At 48.7% G+C, this 16,433-nt stretch overlaps 1 protein-coding gene across 2 annotated transcripts in view; it reads right to left on the bottom strand.

Moving 5' to 3' along the window:
- SLIT1 (slit guidance ligand 1) overlaps positions 1-2,042 on the bottom strand; it is a 171,361-nt gene extending 169,319 nt beyond the window's left edge. The window contains exon 1 of one of the 2 annotated variants that reach the window (XM_077878162.1): positions 1,552-2,042. In XM_077878162.1, the coding sequence (XP_077734288.1) occupies positions 1,552-1,748 (197 nt within the window). In that variant the 5' untranslated portion in view covers positions 1,749-2,042. The remainder of the gene's footprint in view (positions 1-1,551) is intronic. The other variant, XM_077878161.1, reaches the window with a different exon arrangement.
- Between the last annotated feature and the right edge of the window lie 14,391 nt (positions 2,043-16,433).

Here is a 16,433-nt window from a genome sequence, read left to right as displayed (position 1 = left end):
TGCAACCTCAAGGCTCCTCTGGGTAGATTTCTGCCCCTCAGTCCCTCTCCACAGCCACAGAGCATAATGCAACGGCTGCCCCGTGGCCACACAGGATAATGCACAGGAAACTTGATTTGGTCCAACCTCTCTCCACACAGCATCTCTCCCCAGCCCCACAACACACACTGGCCTCACACTCTCTCTCCCTCTCTCTCTCTTTCTCTCTCTCTCTCCCTCTCAGACACACACACACACACACACACACACACACACACACACCAATTCCCATCTAGATTGCATCTAGATTGCAAATTCTCTGAAACCTCCACGGGCATTTTTCAGACTCAGCCAAGAAGAGTCTGGGGCAAATGTGTGCTCACTAATTGCTGACCTTGGTAGAGAGTTTGATCCAGGAGACAGCACTCCCCAGGGTCAAATTTCTGCTCTGGCCAGCTAGAAGCTATGAAAATGTACTCAAGTTATCGAAATATGTATGCCTTTCCTGAGAGCCACTGCCATCGCCCAGGAGTGTGGGCAGGAGTATGCAGGTTTCAAAGGAGCCAGCAGCCTTCTCCAAAGTCCGGTTCAAAAATCTCTTGAGGCAGTCACCTCTGCAGGCAGCACAAAGGCTCTGCATGTGACCAAAAATCCACACGCATGGCCCACGTACAGGGACTCTTACAACCTCCCATTACTGAGGTGACACTACAGATACTAGGAATTCACACATCACACATTCTGCAGGAGAATCTCGGAAAGCAAATTATATAGGTCCATAAACACACACGCACACACACCCTACAAAGCTCTCTGGGTCTAGAAAGGGCTGAGTTTCCTCAAGAATTTAGAAGTAAGAGACAGGGGAAGAGAAATGGGTTTTTTTTTTAATGACTTTTCATGGTCAGTGTCTCCACTGCAGGCTCCTGACCTCCCGGCGTGATTCACAGGGCTCCCAGACCAACTCACACCTACCCCCTTTCCGGGTGTCGATGTCACAAACCCCAGACCCCAAACCCAAACCCCTCAGGTCCCATTGTCTGTCTGGGTTGGGGCTGGCTGGGTGTGAGGTGGGGGGCCAGTGCCTGACACCTGCAAGAGAAGAATTCTTAAGGCTCTGGGGCAAACAATGGCGAGGACGGGGAGGACTGGAAACTTCAACTCCATCCCATCCTGCTGCCCATCCCCTGCCTCTAGCCCTCAGCGCCCGGGCCGCGCTGGAAGCTCGGAACACAGCCCAAGCCCCACGTGCCCGAAAGGAGATGCGGCGCCCGGCAGCGTAAGGAGCTGCCCCCCAGGGCCAGGAAGGCTCCCTGGCACCAATCCCCGGGCACCCCGGGGGAGGAAGGTGCTGGCGCGGGGGGAGGGCCTGCCCGGGCCGCGCACGGGGTGCAGGTGTGAGGGTGCGGCGGACAGCCCCGCCGGGGCCCTTTGAACCCCGGGGAAGGGAGAGAGCGAAGCGCCGGCTCGCTGGGGAAGGACCCCGCGGGCACCGGCCGGGCCTGCCCGCCCCAGCCCCCCGGCGTCGGTGGGCGCCACGGCGCGGCTGCCGCGGGCTGGGGCCGTACTCACAGGCGCTCGGTGCTCCGCGGGATGTTCTTCGGGATGGCCTGCAGCCCCGCGCCGTGGCAGTCCACCGTGGCGCCCGTGCAGGTGCAGAGCGCGGGGCACGCCGTGGCACCCAGGCGCCACGCGGCCGCCCACAGCAGCAGCCAGAGCTCGGGCCGGACGCGCCGCGCCGGGGGCCCCCTCCGGGGCGCCAGCGCCATGGTGCCCTCGCCGCGTCCGCTCGTGCGCCGGCCCGCGGCAGCCGCTGACCATCCCCGCCCGGGGGCCTCCAGGCGCAGCCCGGGCAGCGCCGCCCTTAGGGGCTGGGAGGCGCCCTGCTCCCCCGAGCGACGGCGCCCGTGCGCGGACCGAGCGAGGGCGCCTTGGCGGAGGGCGCTGGCTCCTCCTCGGCTCCTCGCCGGCGGCGTCTCCCGCTCTCCCTCCCTCCAGCTCCCAACTGACTGCGGCGAGGAGGAAAATGGGCAGGCCCCGCGCGCGCACGCACCCCGCGCACACACGCGCAACCACACACTCACACCCGCACGCTCGCTCTCACCCAGCAGTCATCCATCAATCGAAAAGCACACATCCAGGGCCAGACTCCTCCCCGCCCGCCCCCGCCTCCCGACCACCGCTCGGCGGCCGCGGCGAGCAGCGTAGTTTCAAAGGTGGAACCTTCGAGGCGCCGGGAGCCGTCAAGGGGCTGCGGGGGGGGGGGGGGTGAGAGGAAGGCCACTGCCCGACCTGCTCAGTCTTGGCCCTGGCCAGCTGCACACCCGCACACACCCGCGCACACACACACACCCCGCGAGTATGTGCACACTTAGACGCACGCGCTCAGAACGCGCAGCCTGGGCGGCTGGGCCAGAGTGCGGAGGGAGAGCTTATCCGGCCGCCTGCACCCCCCTCCCGGGGGCCATAGATACGCTTTCCCCGACGGCGGAAATGCTTGCCAGGCCGGCCAGGCTTTGGGAGGCTTTGTCAATACTTGGTGAAAGCAAACCCCTTGCCCCGGTCTCTAAGCCACCTACCTTACTTAGCCTGGGACTTGGAGGGACGGAGCCCGGCGGTGGGGGGAGGGAATGCACAAAAGCCCTAAGCCAAGTACTGTCTTCTCGCCCCCCTCCACCAAGATGACAGCAGCCCCACTTGTCTGATGAGAAGACCGAAGCTAGCTGCACCCAGATGAAAATGACTCTGATTTGGACGTTGGCACCCCGGGGAGATGTTATTTCTGCGCATTGGGCTACCCTGGCTTCCCGGGTGGGAGGGTGGGGGTTGCAAAGTATCAAGGGGGGGGTGTTTGGAAATCCAGCAAATATCTTCTTCCACTCACAGCAGCATTCTTCCGTTTCTGGCAGATGAAAATGAGTATTCAGTCCTGCCATCAGAGGACTGCAGGAGGGCTGGAAGAAGGCTGGGTGGCCTGCTTGGGGGAGAAGCTCCACGGGACACCATTGTCAGACTCCAAACTTTTAGCCTCCTTCAGGCAGTGACTTTTCTTACTCTAAGGCAGGTGTAGATATGTGTGCGAACAGGACATCCATAGGGAGAGAACGAGCCTCCAGCCCAGAAAAAAATGAAAGACCTCCCCAAAACCAAGAACAGCCATGGTTCGCTTGTGCCGTCTAGGACCCAGACATCCTCTGTCCATCTGTCCCCCTGATTCCAGGCCACCTACAGGAAGGCTGACAAGAAAAAATGGCTGAGCAGCTCAAGAAAGCTCAAGAAGCACCTCCCTTCCCAGGAGTTGGCTCCCTGGGTTTCCCCTTGGGAGGAACCAGAAAGAGAGGTAACTGGTCCAAGAGATGCCGGGATCGGCACAGCAGGGATACAGCTGGTCAGAGGGGGCTGGTGGGATGCGGAGAATCGCCACAAGATTAAAGCCTTATCTACCAGGTATCCAAGATGCAGGGGTTTTCTTTGTTTTCCTTTTCCATCCTGATGATTTTACACTATTTCTACTGTCGTACATAGTACAGACAGAACTGTGGCCAGCATGTCACAACAAATATGGCTGGTGTTAAGGCCTTTCGACAGTTCTTTTACAAGTTTTTACACACTCCTGTCCTGACCTCCATCCAGGGCCATGGGTTCTTCAGCATCAATTCAATGACAACTCAGGGGGACGGGGCCTTCTCACGGATCCCCAGGGGGTGTGATCTTAGAGAAGCTTCCCAGGAACGAAGCCAGAGCTCCTCAGCTTCTGAGGGCCTCCTCACTCCTTTCCCTCACAAATTTCTCCTGCTTCTTGGTGGGGTACTCAGCCACCCTCTCCTCAAGGGCCTCCCCAGCTGCCTGAGGCAGAGTTAAATCCTCATTTCTCTGAGCCTGCTGCTTCGTTTATCCCCTCTTGGCTGGAGCTGTTTACACATGTGGCTCCTTCCCTGACACTCCTCTGGGGGCAGAGCCTGCCTCTTCCCCGCGGCTTACTCATTCCCTCACTCTGGCACTTACCCCAGCACCTGGCACTTAGTAGGCCCATCACAGGCTGCACTCAGAGTGCTGAAGATGCCCAGTTTCCAGCCTTCGGCTCCGGCGGTGCCTCCTCAGACCTCAGAGGGCTCTTCGGAAGCCAGGACCCATGTGGGGAAGAGGGAGAGTGTTGATTAACCGGGCTACATGCCCTGGGGCTTCAGAATGTTCCGGTGAAGTGGTGGAAGGAGGGATAGGAGAGGGCAGGGGGCTGCAAGATCAGCCCAGCCTGTGTCTCCCAAGAGCCAGCCAGTGCCCTGGAAGCTTCTAGACTAGCCTGGACAGTGAATCCCAAATTATCACCCCCCTGGCAAAGCCTGCCCTTTCCTATAAAGGAGAAGAGAGGAAGGAGGGACCCCTCAGACCCAGGACAAAGACTCCCCCCCCACCCCCACCAGCCTAGTCATGGGAGGCCCTGCCCCAGCAGCCAGGCAGCTCCCCAACTTGGCTCCTATCCCCAGTTCCTCCACCCCAGAACCTGGCTGGCTCCCCAATTTGGGAGGCAGCTAGCCATGAATGAACGCAGCTCATTAGCGTTCCTAGCACATTTACTCCTGAAACAACCGCCTGGCCAGCAGCTCACCCTCCACCCCCACACTGTCTTGCTGGTTCAGTTTCCTCTCCCAGGCCCCTCCCTCTGTTGGATCTCCCTACCCCCTCCCTACAGCAGGGCCACCTGCTCCCTCTGCAGGGGTGGGGAGGAGGCAGCCCTGTCACATTGCTTCTGCCAGGAATGCTCTGTCAAAGCCCACTGGCCACCATCAGGGCAACATGCTGGGGACGGGGGGAGTCGCGTAGGGCTCCACTTGGAACTGGGTGTCCCCATCCTGGTGGTGTGAATTTTCTCCAGTCCCTTCAGCCTGCTCAGGAGTTGAGGACCACCTCCTGCCTGGGACTAGGGGAGGCTTTGGGGAGTGCCTTCTTCCAGCTTTCTGCTCATCGCCCTCTGCTCCACCTCCAGCCGCCCTTCCCAGACACCGAAAAGCAGAGAGCCTGGGGGAGGCTGTGGAGCACTGTGCTTTGGATTTCTGGCCTGCAAAAGGCAAGAAGGAGACAAAGAAGTGCCTGGGCATTTGCCTGGGCATTTGTTAAACACCACTTATGAAGTATCTGTGGACAGGGAACTGGGACTTGGCAATCCAACAGGGAATAAGAACTGCCCTGGCCTGCACTGAGCTCACAGTCCAAGGGGAGCAGAAAGATGAAAACCCACGCTGCATGATGAGTCTAGTAACAGGGAGTGTGGAACTTCAGAGAACCCAGAATGTGGGGCTCAGGGTAGCAGAAAACTCCCTAGAAGAGGAAGCACTTGAGTTGCATCTTGAAGGATAAATAGGCATTGGCTGGGCAGTAGAAGAGGAAGAAAAGCTTTCCTGGGCAAAGAGAAGTGCAGAGGTAAGGCCCACAGAGGGTATTCTCAGTGGCTGAGCTGGTCCAAGTTCAGCAAGGCTGGAATGCGGCAGGGGTTCAAGTAGGAAGTGCAGGCAGAGGTCAGAGAGTTGGGTTAGGGGGAGAGGAAGCATCCCAGATGCCCTCCTGCAGCTATTCTGGCTTTACTGGGCTTGTAGAATTCCCTCATCTGTCGCTGTGCTAAAGCACAAGCCCATATATGTATGTACCTGCAATACATTATCCCTGGAACCGGTGACAGTGGTCACTCCCAGGAAAGGGCCTGGATAATGGCAGGGGGACAGTCTCAGCATATGCTTCCATTGTTAGGATTTTTTTTTAATGTTTTATTTTTTATTTATTCATGACAGACACAGAGAGGGAGAGAGAGAGAGGCAGAGACACAGGCAGAGGGAGAAGCAGGCTCCACGCAGGGAACCCGACACGGGACTCGATCCTGGGTCTCCAGGATCACACCCCAGGCTGAAGGCGGCGCTAAACCACTGGGCCACTGGGGCTGCCCGCACCAATACATTTTTAAATCCCCTTGGATGGTTATTATAAATGCCAATTCCCAGGACCCACCTAGACCTTCTTAATCAGAATCTTCACTGTTGGGACGCCTGGGTGGCTCAGTGGTTGAGTGTCTGCCTTCGGCTCAGGTGGTGATCCTGGGGTCCAGGGATGGTCCCGCATCAGGCTTCCCGCAGGGTATCTGTTTCTCCCTCTGCCTGTGTTTCTGCCTGTCTGTCGTGAATAAATAAAATCTTTTTAAAAAGAAAAAAGAAAAAGAAAAAAAGAAAGAATCTTCACTATTAGCACACTGGGGAGTGAGGCAGTATGATTCTGACAAATGTGGCTCCAGAGATCATGCTCTAGAATGGAGGCCTGGTGTGCTGGGTTAATGAGTTTGAACTTGGACCTAAAAACTCTGGGAACCACTCAAGGAAAGGGACCAGCAAGGACAAAGGGTCTGAGGCCTGTCTGCTCCTCCTCTCCAGTTTCCACACACTCTTAGCAAGGATGAGACACATCAAAGAAAAAGCCACAGGGTACTGGAGGGGAGGGGACAGAGCCATGTGACACTGGTGCATCGAAGCTTCGATCACAAGATGTCAGAGCTGGAGGGGGATAAAGAAATTCTTAAATCCAGTCACCATGTACAGTTGTGTACAGTTGGCAGCCCAAGGAAGTAAAGCAAGCAGCCTAATCTCACATAGCAAAGGAATTGCAGAGGTGAGCCATGAATGAGGTGGATCTTGCTCTGCTGGGCCATACACCTGGAGGGAACACAGCAATCGGTCCACACTGGGCACTCCTCCTGCCCCTGCAACCCCCACAGGGACTGAAAAACCAGGGGTCCTGGGGAAGTAGTGTCAGCTGGGCTCAGGATATCTTAGCTTTAATCTCTAAACCCCTTAATGTACTCAAATTCGAAGTAGGCTGGCTGGACTGCTTGTGGCTTTCAATGACAAAGCCTAAAGCAGAAACTAGCTCCCAGACTTAAGATCAGTGGCTTTTGTAGAGGCTACCATATGCATGCAGGATGACTCTGACAGATAAGAAGCAAGAGAGAAGCAAAGAGGGGAGAGGAGAAAGGAAAGGAAACAAAGGGAGAAAGCAGGAGGGAGAGTCTGTGTAGGCAGCAATTTGTTCATTCATTCATCAAACATTGATTGCATGCTGACTATGAGCCAAGCGCTGGAATATAAGAGATATTTTGCTCGGGGTTCATTGGGCTTCTTGTATTTTGCTCATGGTTTTCATCTGATGTGATGCTTTCAATCATTATTTCTTCAAACTTTTTTTTTATCCCCTCCTCTCTATCCTCTCCCCTGGGGACCCCACTTACACATATCTTGAAGTTGTTCCAAAGCTTGTTGATGTTTTCTTTTTTTTTTTTTTTTTTTTTTTAGTCTTCTTTGTGTGTTTCATCTTGGTGAGTTAGTTTCTACTGCTGTGTTTTCACATTCATTATCTTTTCTTCTGCAGTGACTAATCCGCTGTTAAGCCCATCCAGCACAGTTCTATCTCAGACATTATGGTCTTCATCTCTAGAAGGTCTATTTGGGTGTTTTTTTCTCTTCCATCTATCTTCTTTATGGGTTTATGTTTCCTCTGCCTTCTCATGCATATGGAATATAATTGTAATAACTATGTCTGTGAATTCTATTATCTGCATCATTTCTGGGTCAGTTTTTATTGTTTTCTTCTTTTCTTCATTTTGGGTCACATTTTCCTACTACTTTGTATCCTGTTAGTTGTAGGTTAGATGCCAGATGTTGTGGATTTTATCTTATTGTGTCCTGATATTCTCGTATTTTAAAAAATAATCTTGGGCCTAGAACAGAGTCAAGTTATTGGGAAATATTTGATCCTTTCAAGGCTTACTTTTAAGCTTTCTTTTTTTTTTTTTTTTTTTTACTTTTAAGCTTTCTTAAGACCAGAGGAACCTTTAGTCTCTGATCAATTTCCCCACTACTGAGGATATACCCTTCTGAATATTCTACCTAATGCCTGTGAATTCAGAGGCTTCCACTCTAGCCAGTGCAGACACTGACTCTGTAGGAGCTCCAAGAATTGTTTTGCCCATTCCATTTGGTTGGAACTTTCCCCAGCTACAGATAGTTTACAGCATGCTGTAATTGGTGCTCAGCTGAAGACTGGGAGTGGGATGGATCACAGGGAGGAACCATCTGCAAATCCCTGTCTGCTCTCTGCAGCAATTTCCTCTCCCATCTCCCTGAGAACTCTAGCCACCTTGGCCTCCTGAACTCTCAGCTTCAACTCCACAACTCAGCTTCATGCTGGGTTATCATTGGGTGCCCCTCTTGCTCTTTGGCCTGTAAACTCTCTCTCTAGCTTATAAGCCAGGGCAATTATTACATTCACCATACTAATTTTCCCTCTCAGAGTAGTTATCATCCCACATTACCCGTTGTCCAATTTCTGAAAATAGTTGTTTCATTTTTTTGTTTGTTTTTTTCAGTTGTTTAAGGCAGAAGGGTAAATTTGGCCCATTACTCCATCCTGCACAGAAACAGAAGTTTGTAAAAGATTTTTAGCAGCACTCTGTACCCTTTATTTTTTTTTATTTATTTATTTTTTTTATTTATTTATGATAGTCACAGAGAGAGAGAGAGAGAGAATGGCAGAGACACAGGCAGAGGGAGAAGCAGGCTCCATGCACCGGGAGCCCGACATGGGATTCGATCCCGGGTCTCCAGGATGGCGCCCTGGGCCAAAGGCAGGCGCCAAACCGCTGCGCCACCCAGGGATCCCCCTCTGTACCCTTTAAACATTCCCAGCATGCTAGGGAGGTACAGCCAAGCAAACAGTCACTTGACTCTGACAAGTACCATGAAGTTGGCCAGAGAGGAAAGAGTCTCAGCCACACAGGGCTTCTCTCAGTTCATAAAGCACCTCACACTCCATGCTCAGGACAGTCCCTATGCCAGCATGCTATTTCTGCCATTCTCAACCTGGCTTAGTCCTCCTCATCCTAAATAGCACCTACTCAGGGAAGCCTTCCCTGACCCTGGGTTGAGTCTGCCCCCTCCTCAGTCATGCAATCTCCTGGCTCCCTGTGCCCCCTTCAGAGCACTGATACTGTCTTTGATAATGACTTGTTATATATAAGAGATAGAGAGAATGTTTATTCTCCCTCCTAAGCTGGAGCTCACAAGGGCAGGTTCCCATCAATCTTGTTCCCTAATGCCTGGAACATAGAAAATGCTGAATAAATAAATAAATAAATAAATAAATAAATAAATAAATAAATATTTTTTACTGAAACATCTCATTCAGCAGAGATGCATCTTGAGAATAAAGCTGCAAAAAAGGCAGGTCTCCTGTCAAATTCAGGGCAATGAAGAGTCACGTTTGGCTAGAAAGAGAATTCCCCAGAGAGCAGTGAGTCAGGCTGCTGGGGAGAGAACTGAATGCTATGGGACCTGGAAGCCAGGCTGAGACCCTTGGATGTTATTCTGGAGGCATTCACAAGCCACTGGATGGATGGGAACAGTCGCCATAGGACATAGGTTGGGAAGAGCCTCTGGGATGAAGAAGAGCCTACAGAGCATTTATTTGGAATACTGTCAGGATCAAGGTTGATGGAGGAACAGGGCAAGACTGCACAGAGGCAATGCTGATCGCAATACCATTTCAGTGGACGCAAAACTCCACAGAGAATTCTGAAGAGAGGATACTTTGTCACTGTCCCAACTTGTGGCAAGAATGCTAGGCCTTTATCCCATGGCATTGACCAGTCACTGGACCAAGGCTGCTCCTAAAGGGAGGTGTCACCTTGTGTGAGGCAGTTTTTCACATAAGGGCAACCCTCAGACAGGGCTGACAGCTGAGGGCTGTCCTAAGGCTACTTTGCCAGCAGCTGGGGTAAGTCCTTCATTCCTGAAGGTAGATCTGGGCCTTGCAGCAGAGCATCCACCATATCACATATGTAAGTACCATTTACAGAGTAGCATGGGGCCAGGGCAGCCCACGGGATGGGCAGCTAGCCCATAGAACCAGGGAAGGCTTCCAGGAATGAGTATAAGCTAAGACCTGAAGGGTGATTAGGAATTAGTCAGTTGAGGGATCCCTGGGTGGTGCAGTGGTTTAGCGCCTGCCTTTGGCCCAGGGCGTGATCCTGGAGACCCGGGATCGAATCCCACGTCGGGCTCCTGATGCATGGAGCCTGCTTCTCCCTCTGCCTGTGTCTCTGCCTCTCTCTCTGTGTGTGACTATCATAAATAAATAAAAATTTAAAAAAATTTAAATGTTAATGTTAAAAAAAAAAAAGGAATTAGTCGATTGAGCAAAAATGAGAGAAGAGTGTTCCAGACAGAGGGAACAGGGTAAGAGAAGATCCAGAGGCAAAAATAGGCACAGGGCCTTTGGCAGAACTGGAAGTAGCTTTCCAGGTTGGAGATGAGACTGGAGTGGTGGTCCAGGAGGGGCAGATCTTGAAAGGCTGTTGAGGAGTTAGGCCAGATCCCAAGGGGAATGGGAAGCCATCTGGGGGGTTTAAGCTGAGAAGTGAGACATGATCCATTTCTCTGTTCTACTCATCCTCTGATTCAGATCTTCTGCCTCCTGTGGCATATGGGAGAGCAAAGGCCCTGCTTGGAAGCACATCCTGCACCCAAATCAAGACATGAAAAGGGGGAGGTAGTCTCTAACTATTCTCTGCAAAATCCAAGAAGATGAAAGAAATTGTCATCAGGGAGCTCATTATTACCTCCCAAGTTTCAGAGGGTCATTTGTTAACAGCTAACCAAAAACTTCCATTGTGCCTATACATTCTAATGATGTATACTATTCCAAGAGTTTTACATAATAAATCATTTAGTCTTCCCAAAAACGTATAAGGTAGGTACTTTTTACAGACCAGAAGGTGGAAGCACAGACAGGTTTGGGAACTTGCCAAAGGTCACACAACATTTGAGTGGCAGAGGCAAGATGTAACATGGGGATAAGATCTACCTCCTGGAACGGGAGTGGAACTGAATGAAAAGTATGAATGAAAGCACCTATGCTGTGCTGACCCATGGGAAGTGTGTTCTTTCTTTTTTTTTAAGCCAAACTGGTAATAATGACAGCTTAGAGAAAAGTCTATCTAGAGAACATTCCTTTTGATCAATAATTTTGGAGGATTCCCTCCTCTCCTTTTTCCTTAGCTCTTACAAATGAATTCCCTCTGAGTCTGCTTGGCAAATGACCCATACAAAGACCCGATATCCTCATAAATTTCTTTGCCATCGGAGGGTACAAGGATCTCCTAACCTCAAATGTGAGAGTTCTTCTTAAACCAGCAAAATACCCAAGTTCAGCAGGTTATAGCTTGGAAACATCAAATGAATTTAATGTAAATCTAATTTTTTTAGCCTTTAAATTTATTTTTTTTTAAGATTTTATTTATTTATTCATGAGAGACACAGAGAGAGGCAGAGACACAGGCAGAGAGAGAAGCAGGCTCCCAGTAGGGAGCCCAATGCAGAACTCAATCCCAGGACCCGGGATCATGCCTTGAGCCAAAGGCAGATGTTCAACCGCTGAGCCACCGTGTCCCTTGAGCCTTTTTTAAATTGAAATATAGTTGACATAATATCATTTTAGTTTCAGATGTACAGCTGAGTGATTTGACAATTATAAACATTACTATATGTGCTGCCGAAGCGAGCACAATTATAAACATTACTAAATGATCACCATGCTAAGTATAGTTGCCTATCACCATACAAAGTCATGGTGATATTATTGACTATATTTTGGTAATATTAGTAATTATGGTATAATTGGTATATATGGTAATATTATTGATTATATTCCCCATACTGTACTTTTCATCCTCATGATTTGTCTTATTTTTTTGAGATTTTATTTATTTATTCGTGAGAGACACACAGAGAGAGGAAGAGACATAAGCAGAGGGAAAAGCAGGCTCCCCTGATGTGGGACTCAATCCCAGGACCCCAGGATCATGACCTGAGCCAAAGGCAGACACTCAACCACTAAGCCACCCAGGTATCCCTGTTTTATAACTAGAAGTTTGTACCTCTTAATTCCTTTCACTTATTTCACCCATTCCCCTCTGGCAACCACCAGTTTGTTCTCTGTATTTATGAATCTGTTTCTGTTTATCTGTTCATTTGTTTTGTTTTTTAGATTCCACATATAAGTGAAATCATATGGGGATCCCTGGGTGGCGCAGCGGTTTGGCGCTTGCCTTTGGCCCGGGGCGCGATCCTGGAGACCCGGGATCGAATCCCACATTGGGCTCCCGGTGCATGGAGCCTGCTTCTCTGCCTCTCTCTCTCTCTCTGTGACTATCATAAATAAATAAATAAAAATTAAAAAAAAAAAGAAATCATATGGTATTTGTCTTTCTCTGTCTGATTTATTTCATTTAGCATAATACCCTCTAGGTCCATCCATGTTGCCACAAACAGCAAGATTTCATTTGCTTTTATGGCCGAATAATACTCCATTCCATATATGTACATATATACAAACATATGTATAGATGGCATCTTCTTTATTCATCTACTGATGGACACTTGGATTGCTTCCATACCTTGGTTATTATAAATAATGCTGCAATAAACATAGGGGTGAATATATCTTTTTGAATTTGTTTTTTTGTTTGTTTGCTTTCTTTGGTAAATACTCAGAAGTGGAATTACTGGACGGTGTGGTATTTCTAGCTTTAATTTTTTGAGGAAATGCCATCCTGTTTTTCACAGTAACTGCACTAGTTTCCATTCCCACCAACAGTGCATATGGGTTCTTTTTTCTCCACATCATCACCAACACTTATTGTTTTCTTTTTGGTACTAGCCATTCTGACTGGTGTGAGGGGATAGCTCACTGTGGTTTTGATTTGCATTTTCCTGATGATTAGTAATATTGGGTATGTTTTCATGTATCTGTAGGAAATCTGTATGTCTTCTTTGGGAAAATGTCTATTCAGGTCCTCTGCCCATTTTTAAATCAGATCACTTATTCTTTTGGTGTTGAGTTATATGATTTCTTTATATTCTTTGGATATCAACCCCTTATCAGATACCATTTGCAAATATCTTCTCCCATTCAGTAGGTTGCCATTTCATTTTGCTGATATTTTCCTTTGTTATGCAAAAACAAACCTTTTCAGTTTGATGTAATCTCAACTATTTAGTTTTGCTTTTGCTTCCCTTGTCTGGGGGAGACAGATCCAGAAAGATATTGCTAAGGCTGATGTCTGAGTTTACTGCTTATGTTTTCTTTAGTTTTATACAGGTCTTTAATCCATTTTGAACTTTATTTATTTACTTATTTATTTGAGAGAGGGAGCAAGCAGGTAGAAGGGAGGATGAGAGGGAAAGGGAGAGAGAGGAATCTTAAACAGATTTCTCACTCAGCGTGGAGCCTGACTTAGGGCTCCATCTCACAACCCTGAGATCATGACCTAAGCCAAAATCATGAGTTGGATGCTTAACCAACTAAGCCACTCAAGTGCCCCCATTTTCCGTTTATTTTTGTATATGGTGTTAAAAACTGGTCCAGTTTCATTCTTTTGCATGTAGCTGTCCAGCTTTCCCAGAACCACTTTTTGAAGAGCTTATCTTTTTCCCATTGCATATTCTTGTCCCCTTTGTCACAGGTTGATTGGCCATATCAATGTGAGTTTATATCTCAGCTTTCTATTCTGTTCTATTGGTCTATGTGTCTATTTTTGTACTAGTACCTACTGTTTTGATTACTATAGTTTTGTAGTATATCTTGAAACCTGAGATTGTGATACCTCCAGCTTGGTTCTTTCTGAAGATTGGTTTGACTATTCGGAGAGTTTTATTCCATATAAATTTTAGGATTATGTGTTCTAGTTCTGTGAAAAATACTGGTATTTTGAAAGATTCCATTGAATCCATAAATTGCTTTGGGTAGTATGGATATTTTAATAATATTAATTCTTCCAATCCATAGATATGGTATATCTTTCCATTTATTTGCATCATCTTCAATTTCTTTTCTTTCATTAATGTCTTACAGTTTACAGCGTACAGATTTTTCACCTCCTTGGTTAAATTTATTTATAGGTATTTTATTGTCTTTGATGCATTGTAAATGAATTTTTTTAAGATTTTATTTATTTATTCATGAGAGACCCCAGTGAGGCAGAGACATAGGCAAAGGGAGAAGCAGGCTCCCCCGATATGGGACTCGATCCCAGGACTCTTGGATCACGCCCTGAGCCAAAGGCAGACGCTCAACCACTGAGCCACCCAGGTGCCCCAAGATTTTTTTCTTAATTTCTCTTTCTGCTAGTTCATTGTTAGTGTATAAAAGAAATTCACAGATTTCTGTATGTTGATTTTGTAGCCTGCAAATTTACTGAATTCATTTATCAGTTCTAATAGTTTTTGGTGGAGTCTTCAGGGTTTTCTATACATAGTATCATGTCATCTGCAAATAGAGTATTACTTCTTCCTTACCAATTTGGATGCCTTTTATTTCTTTCTTGTTTGATTGTTGTGACTAGGACTTCCAGTACTATGTTAAGTAATTGGAAATCTGTTTTTTAAAAAAACATACTAAATATTAACATTACTGGGATAACCTCTTCTTTTATACTTGTCTGTATTTTCCATATTTTCTGCAATAAACAGGCTATAACAAAAAAAAACATTATTTTAGAAATAAAGATGTAATTTTAAATCTATAGATATTGCCTGAATAAATTACCATTAAACTTAACATTTCAAATTTATTTATTTTATGAGCAAATGAAATAATAAATCATATATTTTACATTTTTGGATTGAAGAGCTGTTATAAATCTGCAAAGGATGCTTTAAAAATAAGCGATGGCTTGTATGAAATATCAAAAATAGGCAAACTCAAAGAGAAAGAACAGATTAGAAGTCACCAGGGGCCAGAGGGAGGGAGGAATGGGAATGAGGAGTTATTGCTTAATGGGCACAGTTAGGGATGACGTTGCACATCACTGCGAAAGTAATTAATGGCACTGAATTGTACACTTAAAAATAGTTACAATGGAGCTAGTTGATAGATTGATGGATAGATAGATACCACAATAAGTGCTGGCTCAGTGAAGGGAGAGGCTGTGTTACAGAATGCCTGTCCAATCACTGGTTTGTCACCAGCTGCCCAGGATGGACTCAATACATGATGAAAACAGTAGTTATCACTAACAATAAGCGACTGCTGCCCAGAGGTAAATAAGCTGCTCACCCTCACTCACCTTCCGGGACAGGGGATTGAGCCCAGGCAATGTGACTCCAGATGTCACACCTTTAACCATGTTATGCACTCCACAAGGCAGAACTGTCTGCTGTCGATTTCATGTGACACGAATAGTCTGTAGGTAACCTTGCAAGGAAGTGCTGCTCTGTTTACAGACAGAAATCTGAGGCTCAGAGCGAGCTGCTTGCCGAGTTATCCAGCTTTGAGGGGGGCGGGGGCGGGGGGAGTTTCATTCTTAGACCCAGGCCGCAGCCTGCAAAGGCCTAACTACGGTGTGGGTGAGTGATGCAGATCAGAACAACCGACACAGTATTCAAATTGAGTTGGGGACTGGAGGGGGAGGGGGGGACTGGAAGAAGGGAGGGGGTGGGGCTGGAAGAGGCTTGGAGGGTTTCCAGGCAAGGCAGAAAGAGTTTCTAAAATCAACTATGAGGTTGCTTTGGGTTTCTGCTCAGCCAGGTTGAGTCCTTGGAGGGTGTGTCCACTGGCCCTGGGCTGCCCGGGTTCTGGGTGGGTTCGCAGACACCCGCTCCCCTCTAGCTCCACCCGGGAGGACACGGATGGGGTGCTGCTGCGGGTGCTGGGGTTCCGGGGAGGGAGAGAGACTGGTCCTGGCCGCGCGGATGCGGAGGGGCGAGGTGGGGCCATCTGGACCTGCCCCCTGGGGGTGGGGGGCGTCCCCCGAGGGGGGCTCCCCACAAACCGGAAAGCAAGCACTTTTGTTGGATCAATGGGGACAGCGCCTCTGGACAAATGGGGATGGGCACGGCGGCCCTCGGGGAGGTTTCAGGCACCATCTGCGAAGAGCCGGAGCCGAGGTGCAGACTGTACCCAGGGAAGCCCCGAATTGGTCCAGCTCTGTGACCAGTCCAGTGACTCCAGCCACCCTGTCCTGTTTCCCTCTGTGAGGACAGATGCATAGTATCAGCTGAATGCAATCCCCCCACTTTAGCCCCATTTTACAGATAAGGAAATAGATCCTCTAGAGGAGAAATCACTAGCCCAGGGTCCCAGAGCTTATAGACTATCAGCTTGCCTACTGTTCAGGTTTGCTGTCTAGCACCTTGTCCACTATCTGGGACCTAGTAGATGCTCAATAAATGTTTGTGAAGCCAAAATGAACTGGAATGGGAGCTGAAAACTCAGGTCCTCAATCCTGGAGGAAAGACAGAAGTTAGGAATCCAGGTATAATAACAGTAAGAGCCAGAGCAGCTGGTGGCTGGATAAATGTGCCCAACCACCAACCCTGGACTGCTGCCCAGGCAGCTCCACTCCACCCCGCTGTGAAAACTAG

Source organism: Canis aureus, chromosome 29, assembly GCF_053574225.1.
Source record: "Canis aureus isolate CA01 chromosome 29, VMU_Caureus_v.1.0, whole genome shotgun sequence".
Taxonomy (NCBI): Eukaryota; Metazoa; Chordata; class Mammalia; order Carnivora; family Canidae; genus Canis; species Canis aureus.
The sequence above is the reverse complement of the archived record's forward strand: the minus strand, read 5'-3'. Positions and strand labels throughout refer to the sequence as shown.